Raw genomic sequence first — 20,966 nt, forward strand, 5'->3', positions numbered from 1 at the left:
AACAGGTTGCTACAGCTGAGGTCAAAGAGGTTTCTGCCTGTCTTCTCCTCTAAGATTTTGATGGTTTCCTGTCTTACACTTAGGTCTTTCATCTATTTTTAATTTATTGTTGTGTATGATATAAGAAAGTGGTCCAGTTTCATTCTTCTGCATGTGGCTGTCCAATTTTCCCAACATCATTTGTTGAAGAGACTGTGTTTTTTCCATTGGATATTCTTTCCTGCTTTGTCGAAGGTTAGTTGACCATATAGTTGTGGGTCCAATTCTGGATTCTCAATTCTGTTTCATTGATCTGTGTGTCTACTTTTATGCCAGTGCCATACTGTCTTGTTGACTACAGCTTTGTAATATAGCTTGAAATTTGGAATCGTGATGCCTCCAGTTTTGGTTTTCTTTTTCGGATTGCTTTGGTTATTCAGGGTCTTTTGTAGTTCCATACAAGTTTTAGAATTGTTTATTCTAACTCTGTGAAGAATGCTGGTGTTATTTTGATAGGGATTGCCTTAAATGTTAAATATGTAGATTGCTTTGGGTAGTATAGATGTTTTAGTGATGTTTGTTCTTCTAATCCATTAGCATGGCATGCTTTTCCATTTCTTTGTGTCCTCTTCAATTTCTTTAATAAGTATTCTATAGTTTTTCAGGGTACAGATCTTTCACATCTTTGGTTAGGTTTATTCCTAGGTATCTTATTGTTTTTGGTGCAATTGTAAATGGGGGTTGGTTTCTTGATTTCTTTCTCTGCTACTTCATTATTGCTGTATAGAAAGACAACAGATTTCTGCACATTGATTTTATATCCTGCAAGTTTGCTGAATTCATGAATTAGTTCTAGCAGTTTTTTTGGTGTAGTCTTTTGGGTTTTCTACATTGAGTATCATGTCATCTGCAAATAGTGAAAGTTTGGCTTCTTCCTTGTCAATTTGAATGCCTTCTATTTCTTTTCGTTATCTGAATGTTGAGGCTAAGACTTGTAGAACTGTGTTAAAAGTAATGGTGAGAGTGGACATCCCTGTCTTGTTGAAAGGCTCTCAGTTTTTCCCCATTGGGGATGATATTAGCTATGGGTCTTTCATATATGGTCTTTATGATGTTGAGGTATGTTCTCTCTGTCCCTACTTTTTAAGGATTTTTATCAAGAAAGGATGCTGTATTTTGTCAAATGCTTTTTCTGCATCTATTGAGAGGATCATATGATTCTTATCCTTTCTTTTATTAATGTGGTATATCATATTGATTGATTTGTGGATGTTGAACCACCACTGCAGCCCAAGAATAAATCCTACTTGGTCGTGGTGAATAATCCTTTTAAAGTACTGTTGAATCTGAGTATCCAGTATGTCATTAAGAATTTTTGCATCCATGGTCATCAGAGATATTGGTCTTACTTCATTTTTAAAACATGGTTGTGATATTAGCACTTTATTTGGTAGTTCACTGGCCTCTCTTATTACATCTCCCTACTCTTTTCTAGTTAGATGATAGTTATATTTTCACAGGTTGAGGGGTGAAAGGAGTTCATTTCCTAGAAATCTTAAGAATGAGGTGGTTCAAGTATGTAATTATTGTTAAGTCACTTAGCCTCACCATACCTTTACTCAAGGAGAAGGGTGTTTTAATATAGCAGTGAATTTTGGAGAACCTATTGCTGGCATTTATCTATTCTGAAACAGCTCTATTAGCACTTACCTCACAAAATGTTATGTGAAGTGGCTAAGACAGTCTTGCAAAAATCTTTCCAGAGGCTATAGATTTACAAATCAGTTTTTAAAAATGGAGTTTGTGACAAAATACAAGAAATACTCCTTTCATAATTAGGAGATCATATATCTCCTTGAAGAAATAGCTTAAAGCAACTCTACGTAAGAATATAATTGTAGGGGATCCCTGGGTGGTGCAGCGGTTCGGTGCCTGCCTTCGGCCCAGGGCATGATCTTGGAGACCCGGGATCGAGTCCTGCGTCGGGCTTCCTGCGTGGAGCCTGCCTCTCCCTCTGCCTGTGTCTCTGCCTCTCTCTCTCTCTCTCTCTCTCTCTCTCTCTCTCTGTCTATCGTGAATAAATAAATAAAATCTTTAAAAAAGAGAATATAATTGTATACTGAAAAGGAAAAAAATATGGCATTCTTAATTTATAGCAGTAGCTATTCTCAGAATATAATTGTTGGCTATGGTATGGTAAAGTTGATTTATTCACATGAGGAAATGAGAAGGAAATGAGATGGGGGTTACTACATGCCATGGAAGGCCACAGGGGAAGCACCAGGTCTTGGCCAAGAGGCAGAAGCAGGAGGAAGTGAAAATCCTAGGCTAGTTTCTTTTTGGGGTTTCCACAGAGAAGGTAAGGCAGGGCAGTATATAGTTTAGGACTGGCTAGTCTGAATACTTCCAGTGGGTTTGGGGTCATAGGGGCATTCTCTAGTAATCTGGGCATGATATAGTGCAGATGAAATGTTGGCTTGGTATGTGATAGATAAGAAAGTAGTTGGGGATATGAGTTTAGGATCAATTACTAGATCATGGTGATTCTATTTTTAATTCCTTGAGGAACCCCACACTGTTTTCCACAGTGGCTGCACCAGTTTGCATTCCCACTAACAGTGCACAAATGTTCCTTTTTCTCCACATCCTCAGCAAAACTTGTCATTTCTTGTGTTTTTGATGTTTGTCATTGTGACAGGTGTGAGGTGATATCTCATTGTGGTTATGATTTGCATTTCCCTGATGATGAGTAATGTTGAGCCTCTTTTCCTATGTCTGTTTGGGGGAATGTCTGTTCATGTCTTCTGCTTCTTTTTAATTGGATTATTTGTGGGATTTTGTGTGTGTGTGTGTGTGTGTGTGTGTGTGTGTGTGTGTTGAGTTCCTTAAGTTCTTTATATATTTTGGGTATTACCCCGTTACTGGCACTATCATTTGCAAATATCTTCTCCCATTCAGTAGACAGTCTTTTGGTTTTGTTGATAGTTTCCTTTGCTGTGCAAAAGTTTTTTACTTTGAGTAGTGCCAGTAGTTTAATTTGCTTTTGTTTCCCTTGCCTCAGGAGACATATCTAGAAAAACGTTTCTATGGCTGATGTGAAAGAAATTACTGCCTATGTTTTCTTCTAGGAATTTTATGGGTTTGGGTCTCACATTTAGGTCTTTCAACCATTTTGAATTTATTTTTGTTATGGTGTAAGAAAGTGGCCCAGCTTCATTCTTTTGCATGTGGCTGTCCAGTTTTCTCAGCACCCTTTGTTGAGGGGCTTCCCCCCCATTGTATATTCTTGCCCCGTTTATCATGGATTGACTGACTATATAATCATGGATTTATTTCTGGACTGTCTGTTCTGTTGATCTGTGTGTCCATTTTTGTGGCAGTACGGTACTGTTTTGATTACTAAAGCCTTGTACTGTATCTTGAAATCTGGGATTGTGATCGCTCTGGCTTTGTTCTTCTGTCTCAAGATTGCTCTGACTATTCGGGGTATATTGTGGTACTGTACAAATTTTAGGATTATTTGTTCTAGTTCTGTGAAAAATGCTATTGGTATTTTGATAGAGGTTGCATTAAAAGTGTGGATTGCTTTGGGTAGTATGGACATTTTAATAATACTGGTTCTTCCAATCCATGAGCATGGAATATCTTCCCATTTGTTTGTGTCTTCTTCGTTTTCTTTCATCAGTGTTTTATAGTTTTCAGAGAATAGGTCTTTCACCTTCTTGGTTAAGTTTTTTTCTTAGGTATTTTATTGTTTTGGTGCAGTTGTAAATGTGATTGTTTTCTTAATTTTTCTTTCTGCTACTTCACTATTAGCATGTAGAAATGCAACAGGTTTTGTGTATTGATTTTGTATCCTGTGATTTTAATTGAATTCATTTATCAGTTCTAGTAGTTTTTTGGTGGTGACTTTAGGGTTTTCTATATATAGTATCATGGCATCTGCAGATAGTGACGGTTGTACTTCTTCCTTACCAATTTGGATACCTCTTATTTCTTTTTCTTGTCTGATTATTGTAGCTAGGACTTCCAGTACAATGTTGTGTAAAAGTAGTGAGAGTGGACATCTTTGTCTTGCTGCTGATCTTAGAGGAAAAGCTGTCAGTTTTTCCCCATTGAGTATGATGTTAGCCGTGGGTTTTTCATATATGGCCTTATTATGTTCAGATATGTTCCTTCTAAACCCACATTGCTAAGAGTTTTTATCATGAATGAATGTTGTACTTTGTCAAACACTTTTTCTGCATCTATTGAAGTGATTATATGGCTTTAATCTTTTCTCTTATTGATGTGATGTATCACGTTGATCGATTTGGGATTGTTGAACCACCTTTGCACCCCAGAATAAATCCCACTTGATCGTGGGGAATGACTTTTTAAAATATATTGATGGATTCAATTTGCTAATATTTTTTTTGAGGATGTTTGCATTTGTGTTCACCAGAGATATGTTCTGTAGTTTTTCTTTTTTTGTAATGTCTTATCTGGTTTTGATATCAGGGTAGCAATGGTGGCCTCATAGAATGAATTTGGAAGTGTTCCTTCCTCTTTTGTTTTTTGGAATAGTTTAAGATGAATAGGTATTACCTTACCTCTTCTTTAAACATTTGATAGAATTCACCTGTGAAGCCATTTGTTCTGGACTTTTGTTTGTTGGGATTCAATTCATTGCTAGTAATTGGTCTATTCAAAATTCCTATTTCTTCCTGATTCAGTTTTGGCAGGTTAGATGTTTCTAGAAATGTATTTGCTTTTTTCTAGGTTTTCCAATTTTTGGCATATGATTTTTCATAATATTCTCTTATAACCTTTTGTATTTCTTTGGTATTGGTTGTTATTTCTCCTCCATTTCTCATTTTACTTGAGTTCTCTCTCTCTCTCTGTCTTTGATGAGTCTGGCTAAAAGTTTCTTTTTTAAGTTTATTTATTTTTATTTTTATTTTTTGGTAATCTCTGTATCCATTGTGGGGCTTGAACTCAACCCAGAGATCATGAATCAGCTGTTCTTCTGACTGAGCTAGCCAGGTGCCCTGAGTCTGGCTAAAAATTTCATAATTTTGTTTATCTTTTCAAAGAGCCACTCATCATTTCATTATTTCTTTCACTGTTTTTTGTTTCATTTATTTCACTCTTGTCATTATTTCCTTTCTTCTACTGACTGTAGGCTTTGTTTATTCTTCTTTTTCTAGTTCCTTTAGTGCAACGTTAGGTTTGTTTGAGACTTTTTTTGCTTCCTGAGCTAGGCCTGTATTACTCTAATCTTCTTTCATAGAAGATCTGCATCGGAAAGATCTGGACTATTGTGCTTTCATTTTCATTTGTCTCCAGGGTGGGTATTTTTTTTTTCTCTTTGGTTTCTTGGTTGACCCATTCATTGTTCAGTAGCATGTTTGTTAGCCTGTGTGTATTTATGGTTTTTCTAAATTTTTTCTTGTGGTTGATTTCTAGTTTCATATCATTATGATCAGAAAAGATGCACGATATGATTTCAGTCTTTTTGAATTTATTAAGACTTGTTTTGTGGCTAACAAGTGATCTATTCTGGAGAATGTTCCATATGCATTTGAAAAGAATACATTCTGCTGTTTTAGGATAGAATGTTCTGAATATATTTGTTAGGTCCATTTGGTCCCTTGTGTCATTCAAAGTCATTGTTTCCTTGTTGATTTTCTGTCTGGATGACCTAACCATTAATGTAAGTGGGGTGTTAATGTCCCCTACTATTATTGTATTACTATTGATTTCTTCCTTCATGTCTATTAATAGTTACCTTATGTATTTAGGTGCTTCCATGTTGGGTACATAAACATTTATAATTGTTATATCCTCTTGTTGGATTATACCCTTTATCATTATGTAGTGTCCTTCTTTGTCTCTTATTACAGTCTGTTTTATTTTTATTTTTTTAAAGACTTATTTATTTATTTATTCACAATAGACAGAGAGAGAGAGAGAGAGAGAGAGAGGCAGAGAGATACAGGAGGAGGGAGAAGCAGGCTCCATGCCGGGAGCTTGACGTGGGACTCGATCCCGGGACTCCAGGATCGCGCCTGGGCCAAAGGCAGGCGCTAAACCGCTGAGCCACCCAGGGATCCCCTTACAGTCTGTTTTAAAGTCTATTTTGTCTGATATAAGTATTGGTGTCCCAGCTTTCTTTTCACTGTCATTCGCATGGTAAATGTTTTTCCATTTTCCACTTTCAATCTGTATATGTTTTTAGGTCTGAAATGAGCCTTCTAGGTAGTGTATAGATAGGTTTTGCTCTTTTATCCATTTAGTCACCCTATGTCTTTTGATTCAAAGTATATTCAAAGTAATTATTGATAGATACATACTTACTGCCTTTTTGTTATGTATTTTCCAGTTGTTTTTGTAGTTCTTCTCTGCTCCTTTCTTCTTCTCTTATTCTCTTCCCTTATGGTTTAATGAGTTTCTTTAATGATATTCTTGGATTCCTTTCTTTTTGTTTTTTGTGTATCTATTATACGTTTTTGAGTATGTATGTTTGTGTGGTTATCATTGGGTTCATATGTAACATCTGATGCATAGAGCAGTCTATATTAAGTTGTTAGTCACTTAAGTTTGAACCCATTCTAAGATCAGTAAATTTTTACTCCCCCACCCTCCATATTTTTTGTATATGATGTCATACTTTACATCCTTTAATTTTGTGAATCTTTTTTTTTAAATTTTGTGAATCTTTTGACTGATTTCTGTAGATATAATTGATTTTACTGCTTTTGTGCTTTAACCTCCATATGGTTTTGTAAGTGATTCATCTACTACTTTTTTTTAAAAAGCTTATTTATTTAAGTTATCTCTACATCCAATGTGGGGCTCACACTCATAACCTTGAGGTCAAGAGCTGCATGCTCTTCCAACTAAGACAACCAGGCACCCCTCATCTACTACTTTTTATTATGTCTGCATTTAGTTTTGAAATTTTTTCCTTTCATAATTCTCTTGCTCCTGATTATGGCCTTTTCTTTCCATTCAAATAATTCCCTTCATGGTTTCTTGTAGGGCTGTTTTAATGGTGATGAATTCCTTTACCTTTTATTTGTCTGAGAAACTCTATCTTTCCCTCTATTCTGAATAGTAATCTTGTTGGATGGAATAATCTTGTTCATAGGCATTTTTTTCTTTAAGCACTTTGAATATATCATGATACTCTCTTCTGGCCTGCAGAATTTCTGCTGAAAAAACACACACAGAGTTTCCCTTGTATGTAACTATTTTCTTTTCTCTCGCTGTTTTAAAAATTCTCTATCACTACTTTTTGCCATTTTAATTACTATCTGTCTTGGCATGGACCTCCATGGGTTGATTTGTTGGGGGCTCTCTGTGCCTCTTAGATGTGGGTTTCTGACTCCTTTCTCAGATTTGGGGAGTTTTTAGCTATTATTTAAGTAATTCTATGCCTCCTTTTCTCTCTTTTTTTCTTCTGGGATCCCTTTAATGCTAATATTATTATGCGTCACTGATGATGTCACTGAGTTTCCTTAAGCTAATCTTAGCTTTTATTATTCTTCTTACTTTTTGCTAGTAAGCTTGATTGCCTTCTTTTTTTTCCCCTCCTTGGGCCCGGCTACCCAAAGCAGAGAGCATGGTTGCTTTTTATTACTCTGTATTTCAAATCACTGATCTGTTCTTCTGCCTTCTCTAATTTGCTATTGATACTCTCTAGTGCATTTTTAATTTCAGTTATTGAGTTCTTCATCTCTGATAGGTTCTTTTTAATATTTTCTATCTCTTTGTTAAAGGTCTCCGTGAGATCCTCCATTGTTTTCTCAAGTCCAGTGAGTGTCTTTATGACCATCATTTTGAATTCTTTATTAAGCATATTACTTATCTGTTTCATTTAACTCTTTTAAAAAATATTTATTTTAGAGAGAAAAAGAGAGCACATGTGCACATGAGTGAGGGTAGGGGCAGAAAGGAGGAGGACAGAATCCTTAAGCAGACTCCGCTGAGTGTGGAGCCTGATGTGGGGCTTGATCTCAGGACTCTGAGATCATGACCTACACTGGAATTAAGAGTTGGATACTTAACTGACTGAGCCACCCAGGTGCCCCTCATTTAACTTTTTTAACTGTAGTTTTTGTCCTATTCTCTCATTTGGGGCATAATCCTATCTATTTTGTCAGACTCTCTGTGTCTATTTCTATGTATTTGGAAAGTCAGTTCTGTCTTATCCTCTTGAAAGTAGCAGCCTTATGAAGAAGAGGTTCTATGGTGCCCTGTAGCATAGTGCCCTATGTTTACCTGAACCAGGTGCTTTAGGGGTGTCTCCTTTGTGGGTTGTGTGTGTCTTACTGGTGTGGCTAAGCCTTGTTTGCCTTCAGTCCAGTTGGCTGCAATGGCCGACTTTGCCTGTCGTGGGTGCATAAGGCAGTTTGTTCTCTGTGCTGTTAAAGGGCTGGTCTGGGGCCCACTGTAGGCTTGTAGTTGGATGATGCCAGCCCTCATATGCCTACCTCAGCCCATCTGCCAGGGCTGCAGTGGTACTGAACTGCAGGGTGCTCTCCCCTGAGAGCCTTGTTGGATGGGGCTGGCAGTTAGACAATCTGCTGGGACTAGTCACACTAATGTGTATGGTTATCTTCTTCTCTCCCCAGGGCAGTAATTACTTTGGAGTGGCACTGGTCCCTGCTGGGGTTGCTTGCTGGATGTGTTTTAGCAGGAGCCACTTGGGAGGGACATCTGAAGAGTGGGGTGAGGTGGATGAGGTGGACTTGCAGGAGAATGCAGAAGTGGGGTGTGTGGTTTTAGCAAGCTATGAGAGAGTGTTTGAACTGGTATCCACAGGTGTCTGGTTATCTAGGCTGGAGTCGGGGTAGGGGGGCTGGTGAGATGGCACCTGATAGGGCTTTGTTCTAGGAGAAGTCACCTAAAGATCCCTGCCCCTCTAATGCAGGTTCTGAGATTAGTAACTAAATCTCCTTCCCATATACCCCTGATGCCTTCAGACTGTTGCTTCTATACTGTATCTCGGCTCAGTTGTTTGTTATGCTGGCTCCTTAAGAATGGGAGTTCTGTTTCCTGTTGCCCTCTGTATGTCTCAGAGCTAAGCCTGCTGATTTTTAAAGTACCTAGAGTTAAGCCCTACTGATTGTAAAAAGTCACAAAGTTAAGAAGACCCGTTGGTTTTTAAAGCCAAATGTTATGGGACTTGCCTTCCCAGTGCAGGTCCCCTGTGCTCCAGGTGCCTGGTGTGGGGTCTCTTCTTCTCCCTTCTCCTGCTTGTGGTGTCCCTGCTGTTGGTGGTTATGTCTCCCTGGGAGTTTGGTTCCTAATTGCATCTCTGCTCCCCCCACCTCTTTCTGTGTGGCCTCCTCTCTATCAACTGTGGAAAGTCTGTTCTGCTTGCCTTTGTGTTTTCTGAGTTAGCGGCACTGACATGGCTCTTACCTAGGTATGTCTGTGGGCTGAGAGCGCTCAGGGTCCTCCTACTCCACCATTTTTCAGAAGTCCTCTTTGCCCATTTTTAATTATGTTTTTTTTTTTTCATTTTTAGCTTCCAATTTAAAATTTCTCTTGGTCCACTCAGCTAAAGATGACAAGGCAGAGTCCTGGCAAGCATGGAACACATGCGTTCCTCTCCTTTTCAGTTACATGGAACAGAAGATGTACAGCCTGGCAGGATGTGTTTTTTAAAATTCTAGGTTGTGTGGTAGAGTTACTTCTGCCTAATAAGATGTTCCACATTGGTATTTTTTTAAAAACTCCACACAGCCCTGGTGACTTAGCGGTTTAGCACTGCCTTCAGCTTAGGATTTAGCACTGCCTTCTCTCTGTCTCTATGAATAAATAAATAAAATCTTAAAAAAACCCAAAACCCAAAAAACTCCAAGTGTTACCATAGCAATTAATATTTCAAAAAGCAAAATATATTGGCAATTTCTTGTTTTGTGTCTTGTAATTTCTAATTTTAGAAAGACTAAAAATCTTTTTGGAATTCCCAAAAGTGGTTTAAAATTTTTTAGCAGGGAAAGGCATAGATTAATTCAGGTTTGGTTTCTTTCCACTTTTTCTCATGTTATAAATGTAATTTTTAAAAATTCCCAAACTTTTAGGGTGCCTAGTTGGATCGGCTGATCAGCATGGGCTTGTTCATCAGCCAGATTGTTAATTTATAAAAATCTACTCCCTATTATCTCCAAATGTCCTCCATGCAGGATGAATCTGGGACACATCAACATCAGTGTAGTAAATCTTTTTTTTTTTTTTAAGATTTTTAAAAATGTATTTATTCATGAGAGACACACAGAGAGAGAGAGAGACAGAGACACAGGCAGAGGGAGAAGCAGGCTCCATGCAGGGAGCCCGATGTGCGACTCCATCCTAAGTCTACAGGATTAGGCCCTGGGCTGAAGGCAGCGCTAAACTGCTGAGCCACCCGGGCTGCCCCCAGTAGTATATCTTTTTAATACACACTTCTCAGTAGGTCCCCATATTCTAATTTTATTTTGGTGTTCACCAGCCTACCCCTTATTGGGCTTCTCATTGCATATTTTTAGGTCTCAATATAGCACTTGATTTTGGTGGCTGAAGAGTATACTTTAGCTTGGGAACTTTAGCCAAAAATTCACCTAAAGTAAGACCAGACTTGTAGGTAGCTTAGAACTGTGTTCCCTGAACCATGTGACCATTTTGTCACGGACTATGCAATCTTTGGTACTCCTTGCTTAAAGGAGGAAAATGCCAAAGGAGTATAAAACTTTCTCTGCTGGATGTAGTAACTCTACATATGAATTCCTGATCCTGCGAAGTTCAATGCTATTTAAATAACAATAGAATTTAGATGAGCTATTTAATTATCTGTGAGGAACACACTGATTTTTTTTGCCTATAGATCATTATGTTAAACTCTGCATCTGACCTTCACGGCTACATTGACAAAAACCAACTGACAGAGGATTTAGGGGGAACTTTGGAATACCGCCACAGTCAGTGGATAAATCATCGAACTGTGAGTACCAGCTTAACCTGCTCTTTATATGATCTCTCTTTGTTTTCCAGAAGAGACAGTTAAAGATCAACTCTTGGGCAGTCGTTGCCCATGACTACCAAACATTGGGAAGGTTGGGTTTTCTAAGCCACAGGTTGGGGAAAAATGTGGTGGAGGGGAGGAGGCTAGGGCATGTCCTGTTGTCTCCCCACACCTCACCTCATCATCTGGCATGGGGGTTTGGGGGCACTTGATTTAGGATACACCTGGGGAGTTTTCAACATACGGCACCCTACTATAAGTCAGAGAAATTAATTTACTTGATCAAGGTTGAGCCTCAGATATTAGCATTCCACACAATTCCCCAGATGATTCTAATGTACAGAAAGATTGAAACCCACCAAGTTAGAAGGAGTTGCGTTTGAATATGGTCACTATTACTTATTGTCTGATCTTGGGTCAATTATTAAACATCTTTCAACTTGTTTTCTCCCCTATTAAAATGGAACTAACAGTGGTTTTCAGCTGGAGGCAATTTTAGACATTTAAAAAGAAAAGATTTTATTTATTTCTTTGACAGAGAGTGAGCAAGCACATAAGCACCTGTTAATTTCCAGAATGTGTATTGAACATCTGTTATGTAGTAGGCCATCAACCAGTGCTGGGGTTACAGAGGTGAGCAGAAAGAAATTCAGTGCCTGTGCTCATTGGACCTTACAGACAGTGGGGAAGGCAGACATTAATCAAATAATCACACAGTGCCAAATTATAACTGTGATAAATGCTGTGTAACAAAATTCAGTGATTCCTCTGCCTGAAAGTGAAGACATAGCCTTGTTCCTACCCCTGAAGCTGTGCACTGTTACCAGGACTCTCCCTGGTGGAACCTCTCCACAGTCAACCTGTGTACTCACCTTTTCCCCAATATTCCTAAGCTTGCCTGTCACAGTGCCTTTTTGTACTCATGCTGTTTCATCAGCCTGGACCAGCTTTCCTGTTCATCACTATCTGCTAAAATCCTGTTCTCCTTACCGAGGCAAGTTTGACTCCAGAGCTCCACTTTTTTTTTTTTTTTAAGATTTTATTTATTTATTTATTTATTTATTTATTTATTTGAGAGAGAGAGAGGGAGAGAGAACAAGCAGGGAGAGCTGCAGAGGGAGAGGGAGAAGCAGGTTCTCCACTGAGCAGAGAGTCCAACATGGGGCTTGATCCCAGGATTCTGGGATCATGACCTGAGCCAAAGGCAAATGCTTCATCAACTGAGCCATGCAGGTGCCCTGGGACAGGCATTTTTTTTTTATAGTCATAACTTGAGAGGAGGAGTGTTACTGGCATCTAGCGGGTAGGAGCCAGGAATCTGCTAAGCACCTTATGCATGAGACAGCCCACCACAACAAAGAATTGTCCAGCCCAACTGTCAATAGAGCCAATGACAAGAAACCTCAGTCTAACAGAAGCTACCTGAGAGTGGATGTGAAACTAAGTGGTGTAATGTGTGTGAAAGCATCTGACATGTAGTATTTTACTTCTCTCTACTCACTTATAGTAATGGTTATTCTGTTAAACTAGAAGGGTCAATAATATGGAAGGAAAAGTGGGATTGAAACTCAAATGATAAAATGTTTCTGTATAAAGTTGTCACTCCCCTTTCCCCACTCTCTTAGTCCCTAGATCCTCAAAAAGACTAGGTTTTCTGAGCCAAGTCAGAAGCTCCCTTTACCACCTGGTGAAACTTGTGGTGTCAGTGCCCCTCTCTCTGTATTGGGTCACTTTAGAAACATGTTGCTCAACATTTACCAATAAACACCTGAATGACATTTAATTAGGTAGAAGAATTCACTCTCTCTTAAAGTGTAAAATTTTGTGATTTTTCTTAAAAAAAGGAAATTTAAGAACTAAACAAAAATAGATTTCTAGCAACAGTGCATTTATTTCAAAGCTACAGATTCTGATCCTTCCCTCACTTCTTTGTATGCCATGTAATTCGAAGGAAGATATAACCCTTCCCAAAACCTAGAGGAAGACCTACAACCTGGGCAAGAACTCTTTGAACTTCTTATCAGTTTTATTGCAATAACAGTGATTTCAAGAGAAATCTTGGGAATGAAAAAAGGAATGGTGAAGTTCTTCATAATCACATGATTCTCACTAGACCTGAATAGAAAAGATATGGAGGGAAGCTTATGTAGAATATCTTACACAAGTAAGTGTAGTCAGGGTTGTCCTTGCAATTTCATTAAACTGTGTGAGAAATGGAACTGGAATGTTTCCAGCCTTTATTTCTTCACTTCCTAGGATATTATTACATTACTTTAATAATCAAAAGAATTTACTGTCCTGCCAGCTTTATTGGGCTAGCTAGGTCTCCCTTTGGCTCTGACTTTTCTATCAATCCTTTGTTTTATTATGTTATTAATGTTTTTCAAGTTGCCTCAGATCTTTCTTGAAATAACACACATTTGCAGCAAATGAATAAAGAGATAAAACAAATGCACCTTGACATCAAAGACAAGAATAGTTCTCTAAGAACTGAGGGAGGTAAAGAAGACTGAAGCCATGAACATAGATTATTTAAAAACATGGCATAAGCAGACGTGTGCATATACCTTCCTACCCCAGGCCTCGTTCATGTCTGTGGTTTGTATTTGTGCATGTATTAAACATATTATAATAAGCTTTAAAAAATACAACTAGTATTCAAACATCAGAGGTATTTTTTATATGCCTTTTGCACATTTTATGTATATATTTTATATATATACATATATAATTAGAACTATAATATATACATATATATTACATATATAATATATATAGATCCTTTTTTGGATAGTAGTGTACTTTCTGGATGTCAAATCTTTGAGACGCATTAGAACTGAAAAGAACCTTAAAGATAATTTATTTCATTTACCTTATTTTACAGGTGAGGAAACTGACCTTCAAAGTAAAGAAGTGACTTATCCAAGGTTATATGGTTGAGTAGTGGCAGAGCCAAGACAAAGGCTGAGCACTTTTCCATTACTCTATCAGCGCCAGGTCCTCTGTACCATTTCCAGGGTGATTGTTTGCTAATCAGATACCTGGAATCAAGTTAATTTGTTAATAGAACTCTCCATAGGAAACCTCTGGCTTTCCTCTATCTCCAGGTCAATATCTGCAGGCCTCACATTTGATTCTCAGAGTTGATGCTGGTATTATCATTACACTTGTAAGGTACTCTACTGTGCCCAAGTCCTTTCAGGTTTGCTATTCCTTTGATCCTCGAAAAAACCCTGCAAAAACAGAGCAATCATAATTCCCATTTTTCAAATAGAGATGCTAGGACTTAGAACAATACCTGGTTTATGCAAGATCACACAGTTAGAATCTGGACTTTAATTCAAGTCTTAAGGCTGTCAAAGCCAAGATCTTTTGTTGATCTGATTTTAAATGTAGTTTTGTTCAATTTAATTTTTATTGCCAAGAGGTGGTATAGTATAGTGCTTAAGAGTGCTGGTCCTGAGTTTAATCCCAGATCTGCCACTTATTTTTTTATATGGCTTTGGGGAAATTACTTAACCTTAATATGCCTCAGTTTTCTCATCTATATAGAATGTGGTGATAATAGTAACCTAACTGAGATGCATTATAAGAGGTAATGCATATAAAGCAAAGTACTGTATCTCATATTTTCTTATTATAAGTCCTCTGATAGGTTGGATTTTTATGTTATTCAGTAGAGGCTATTGGTTCAAGAAATTGAAAGAGTATCGTATACAGATATCAGATTATATAAAAGTTATAACACTTTGATGTGCTTGAAAAAAAGATTCTTATAAAAGTTAGTCTGACTTTCCACACCAAAAGTACTGTGATGTTCAAGACTGCAGCTGTATAAATACTTGTGCTAATAGAGGAGATCCCACCTACAGCAATATAAGTATGAACAGGGTTGATGGTAGGGGTACCTGGCTGGCTCAGTCGGTAGAACATGTGACTCTAGATCTCGGAGTCTTGAGTTTGAGCCCCACATTCGCGATAGAGTTTACTTAAAAAAATGACTGATGGCGAAAGACTTTGGGTTCAGAAAGTAGGGGGAGGTGTGTCATGCTCTGGAAGCCTTTATTATGCCAGCCTCAGCTCTGGCCTCTATTATAGCAAAGGGCTGCCCCACATCTGGCACATTCTTTATGATGCACACTTGGGTTTTCAGAAATGTTCTCTGATGATGTAAGAACAGAGGTAATTTTTGCCCAAATGAAAATTAGATTGGGCCTCTTTGCAAAAACCAGTTATCCATCTAGCAGCTGTTTATGGGGTTACCTACTGTGTGACAGGCATAGTACCATTTGCTGGGGGTGGGGGGGACAGAGATGAATTGTGTTCACCCTTTGAGGGCAAAATTGTCTTGAGAACAGAGGGAAATGGGCATGGTAGAGCCAGTCTGGTTTACTAGAATGACTTGTGGAATTCTGAAAAGCTACTTGCCTTCAACTAAATCTACTGATAACAATAAGCATGACTTTTTCAAGGTTAGGACATATGTTTACTGCTAAAATGCATTCTGCTAAATGCAGATATCTCATCTGGAATATTAGCTGTGAAGTTACTCATTAGTTAGTAGGTATTCATTTAATGGTAGAACAGAGTCCTTAGTGGAAGGTAAATTTTTATAAAGGAGTGAGAGGCAGAGGTCCCCAAACTCTCATCACATGTGACAAAAGTAACTCACTGAAAGGTCACTAGTGACCTAATCACTATATTCATCTTCTTCCTCTGGGTCAAACTTGCTTCCCAAACTTGGTGACTTTGGTTGAACCCTTCTTTCCTTTCTTACTGCCCAATTAATTACATGATCTTGGGCAATTGACCTGTAGGAGCTTCATTTCCTTCTACTATAAAATGGAGATACAATACCTTCCAATCGGATTATTGAGATGATAGACAAATGTATAGCACCAGGATAATGCATGGCCCATTGCAGGTACTTGGGAAATGGTAGCTACTATCCTTCTATTCAGAGCATATTGGGGCAGCTCTGGGACCCTGAAGTCAGCCCCCGCAGTAGCTCCGGGGCTCTCCGTCTGCAGGCATATTGGTGAATGTTAAGCTCTCCTCATTGTTATGATTATCTGACTTTCCAGGCCATTGAAAATTTTGCCATGACATTGAAGACCACTGCCCAGATGCTTCAGATGTTTGGGGCCTGCCTAACCACAACAGAGCTGCCCACAGGTGTGCTGTCCACGGAAGACCTCCTCATGTCCCACACAAGGCAGCAGGACAAGCTGCAGGTGAGTAGTTGTGGTCTTTCACAGGCCAGCCTCTTGAAGAGAGCCAGGGGCAGAATTCAAAGTTAAGCCCTCTTCTTCCTCCTTCTCCGGTGACTTGGCAGCAAATGATCATCCTAAACCTTCTAGATAGGCAGTCTGTGAAGAGAAAAAAGCCTCTTGAGCCTGGTTGGTGAATGTAAAGGGATTGTAATTAAGACCTGTGAGAAGCAGCCCCATAAAGGGAAGCTCATTCCACCTTTGTGCTCATAAGATAGGTGTTTGAGCATCATTTCAAAGGCAGCACTCCTATGATCTGCTGAGGGCACAGCAAGATATAATAGATAAACTGCAGTGAGGGAAGGAAGGGTGGGAGTTGGCTTTGGAGGCATATATTTTCCTGAGGCTGTTGTGAAGTTTTGGGGCAAACTAAGCTGACATGTTGCTTCACTTTCTCAGGGATGTGTCTTTTTATTTGGGGAGTAATTTGAGAAAGAAGACATGGAAGGTGCTCTGAACTGAGTTTAAGGAGAGGCACCTATTAACTTCATAAAAGCATGTCAGAACCTGCTAAGAACGGAGGTTGGCAGATTCTTTTAGATCATGCAGTAAAGGGAAGTCTTCCTGGGGCTTGTAGGATGGGCGTCAGCTCTTTTCTGCCTCCAGAAGTACATGCACCAAATCCATTATTTCACAGAAGATGAGAACTCCATAGGGCAGCAAACGGAGGATTAGAAGGTTGAGACATCTTAGTGTTACATGTATATTGCTGCATGGAGCTTGGCAAGAGCTGACCTCTTTTATCTGTGGCCCAAAATTTACAAAAATATTTTGCTAGGTGGGTGATTTGTTTATTTAGTCAACATTTATTGACCACCTACCACTACATGTCAGGAGAACAAATGAAAAGAATGTAAACTTGAGGAACACATAGTTGAGTTAGGGGAGTCTCAGAGTCTAGTAGTTAAGGCAAATTAATTCTTCCATGTATCAGGGAACACTGTTAAATTCTCTTTTTAAGGAGCTTGATATCCAAAAAGAGTTCAAAATGTACTTTTTACATTACTCTGAATAATTAAAAGATCTGTTTTGAAACTGGGAAAACTGAAAGCATCCTAGAAATTTTCCCTAGAAATGTTTCTGACGAGCTTGACAAACACACACAACTTAGCACACCCGTCTTGTTCCCGTGTATGCTTTTTCCACATGGATGGAAACTCAGAGCATCTAAGTTCCGAAGATGTGCATGCAGGTGTCCCAGGCTCTTCTGCATATGGATTGTTCTCCAATGAGAGCTTCCATTTCCTGAGGAAAAGTAACTTGGACAGGCTATAGGCCATGTCTCACTTTACGAACAGTATGGTGACACATACCCTGCTGCCACTAGGACCCTGTCTGTACAGAGAGGAAATTCACTGAAGTTCCTATGGACTTCTATAGATTTTCCCAGAAGCAGGTTCCCTGAAATCCTCTTCTAGCCTGAGCGCTGACAGTAAAACAATTCAATACCCAAAATGATTAAGGATATTTTCTCTTTGTGGGAACAAAAACCTGCTTAAGCTTTTTGGGCCATATGACAACTGGATATCTACATGGAAAAGAAGGAAATATTGGATGTTTATCTTGCATCATATACAAAATTAACTCAAAATTGATCAAGGGACTAAATGTAAGTTCTAAAATTATAAAACTCTTAGGAGAAAATATGGATGTAAATTCTCATGACCTTACATTAGGCAATGGTTTCTTTAAAAAAAGCACAGACACCTAAAGAAAATAAATTGGACATCATCAAAATTGAGAACTTTTGTGTTTCAAAGAACCCTATAAAGAAGGTGAAAAGACAACCTGTAGAATGGAAGAAAATATCTATAAATCATGTGTTTGATAAGGGTTTAGTATCCAGAATATATAAACAATTCTTAAATTCAACATTTATAAAAAGACAAATAACCCAACTGAAAAATGGGCAAAGGATTGAACAGACATGTCTTCACAGAAGATATATAAGTGGTTATTAAGTACATGAAGACATGTACAACATAATTCGTCATTAGGGAAATACAAATCAAAACCACAGTGGTATATCCACTAGAGTGGCTCTAATTAGAAAGGTGGACAATAACAAGTATTGGTGAGGATGTGAAGAAATTGGAACCCTCATACATCACTTTTGGGAACATAGACTGGTAGGTCCTCAAAAAGTTAAAAATAGTTACCAGAAATTCTCCTTATATGTGTATGCAAAAGAGATTTGAAAACATGTTTCATATTAAAAGTTACACATAAATGTTTGTGGCAGTGTTATTCATAACACCCAAAAAGTGAAAACAACCCACATGTCCATCAACTGATGAACGAATAAACAAAATGTGGTATATCCACACAATGGAATATTACTCAGCCATGGAAAGGAAATACTGATTGATACATGCTGTAATATGTATAAACTTTGAAATAAGTATGCAAAGTGAAAGAAGCTGACATGAAAAACCATATATTGTGTGGTTCCACTTACATGAGATGTTAGAATAGGTAAATCTGAAGAAAAAGTGGGTAGATTAGTGGTTGCCAGGGGCAGAGAAGAGGGAGAAATGGAGAGTAACTGATAATAGGTATGGGATTTGTTTTTGACTGATGAAAATGTTCTAGGGGAGAAAATTTAAAATCATATGCATTAAAAAGGTGAATTTTGTAGTATGAACTATGAATGATATCTCAATTTTTTATTTTATTTTTTATTTTTTTAAAAGATTTTATTTATTTATTCATGACAGAAGAGATATATAGAGAGAGGCAGAGACACAGGGAGAGAAGCAGGCTCCATACAGGGAGCCTGACACAGGACTCCATCCTGGGTCTCCAGGATCACACCCCAGGCTGAAGGTGGCGCCAAACCGCTGGGCCACCGGGGCTGCCCAATATCTCAATTTAAAAAAAAGAAAAAGACTTTTGGGCCTAACACAACAATAAAATAACCATGAACCCTATAGAGATATGTGCTTTTCTGACTGTTTATGATGGCCCTGCAGACTTTCTTAGAAAAACAGCTCTTCCTTTTGCCTAATTCTATGCTGGTTTTGGAAGCAGTTTACAGAGGCAGGCAGTCTCCCTCTAGAGTCCCAAAGGAGGTGATTCTCACCTCTTTGACAGTCTTAGGCCAGAAACTCCAGGGTCTTGGCCTTTGGCTCTCAGATGCTTAAGTCAACTAAGATACTTTACCATGTGTTCATTTAAATAGTGTAAGACTCTCATATTTTATTGTTGTTAAAATAAGAAATTTAACAGAGCCAAAGGCTTTTTCTCATCATGCAGAAGCAAAGTGCCAGTGGTCCTTTGAGTGCCAGTGTAAAGCACTCTTCTACAAATATGAATTTTGTTTAGTATTCAGTATTTGTTTCACTCAGTAGTTACTCAATTTTGTATTCAGAGATGACAATTCTATCAGTATTTTCAGGGTTACAAATAATCAAGAAGGTAATCAGAATGATAAGTTATTTTTTGTAGGCCCTAGAAATAATTTTATAGTCTGAGGAGTTTTTGTTTTAACTCTACTTGCAGGGAATATAAGTTAGGAATGGATAGACATAAAGGTCTTGATTTTGTACAGAAAGACAAAATTGGTATTCTTATGAATGCTTTCAGTGTTAATACCTTAACAAATCAGCATTTTGCACTAATTTTATACCACAAGAAGGTCTCTCTCATTAGCTGCCGGGGAAAGGAGTATCTCATCTCTTTGAAGACTTCTTTTTTTCTCAGTTATGAAGACTCGCATTTTAAAGGTTAGCTTCTGGAATTCGTTAGTCAGCATTGTAACAAGAAAAAGCATGAAGAGCTAACTTGTAGTGGCAGAAGTGGAATAAGTAATAAAAGCGAAGTAAGAGTCTAAAACATTAGTCATTCATATAATCTCTAGGCTTTGATTCATCCTTTAACTTCCTACCCCACCTCCACCCCTCAGCCTATGACATAGCTGAACACAGCACTTGGCATGGATAGTAGTGCTTTATAAATGTTTTGAGTGAGTGAATGAAGAATGAATGAATGAATGAATGAATGAATGTCTACGTTCATCTTACCACTGTCGTAGGAAAGAATTCCACCCAGAAATTTAAATTCTCTTGAGCCTGAACCAATCTGCTTGCCCTATTAAGTGGGTCTTCTGAACCAACTGCTTGTTTCCATAATAATGGAACTGTAATGATGAGTACATGTGGGGACAGCCATCCCAGTTGTTAAATATTTATGTTCTTTGAGTGCCCGACTTTACCCCCCTGGCCCATTTCTTAGGACCCATGAAACCTCCTCATGATTCTGGCCACTGAAGGGGTTAACACATGGACCACAGTTGGCCTCAGGACTGCTTTGGCACTGACATCTATGCTGATTGGTCAGTGCCTGCTCTAAACAGTTATTAAATATTCTGAATTGTTACTACTCTGGACAAGGGCAAACTCCATTTTTGGCCTGGGCAACTTATCTTTTCACTTTTCAAGTACCATAGTTCTCGATCTTTCCCTGTGTGTTTATGGCAGATTTTTGTAACCCTGCTGAAGCTGACCATATATTGCCTAGTCCCAAAGCAGTAACCAAGTATGAGTTTTCCTTGTATGTGTTTGGTAGAAGGGGATACACAGTGAATGACATCACTTACTCAGATCCACCCTTCCTCACACGTTTCCTCATACTCTGCAGTTCTTTTAGTATATCTCTCTCCAGAGCTTCCCTTTCTTCTTTTTTTTTTCTTGTCACTTAGTTTTTATTTTTTGTAATATATATAT

At 38.3% G+C, this 20,966-nt stretch overlaps 1 protein-coding gene across 4 annotated transcripts in view; it reads left to right on the forward strand.

Annotated features, from left to right (window-relative positions):
* The window catches only part of MCF2L2 (MCF.2 cell line derived transforming sequence-like 2), a 236,435-nt gene that overhangs the window by 85,271 nt on the left and 130,198 nt on the right, over nt 1-20,966 (forward strand). For all 4 annotated transcript variants that reach the window (XM_026007237.2, XM_026007235.2, XM_026007238.2 and 1 more), the window contains 2 exons: nt 10,835-10,951; nt 16,057-16,206. In XM_026007237.2, coding sequence (XP_025863022.1) covers nt 10,835-10,951; nt 16,057-16,206 — 267 coding nt within the window. The remainder of the gene's footprint in view (nt 1-10,834; nt 10,952-16,056; nt 16,207-20,966) is intronic.

Source organism: Vulpes vulpes, chromosome 3 (assembly GCF_048418805.1).
Source record: "Vulpes vulpes isolate BD-2025 chromosome 3, VulVul3, whole genome shotgun sequence".
NCBI classification, from domain to species: domain Eukaryota; kingdom Metazoa; phylum Chordata; class Mammalia; order Carnivora; family Canidae; genus Vulpes; species Vulpes vulpes.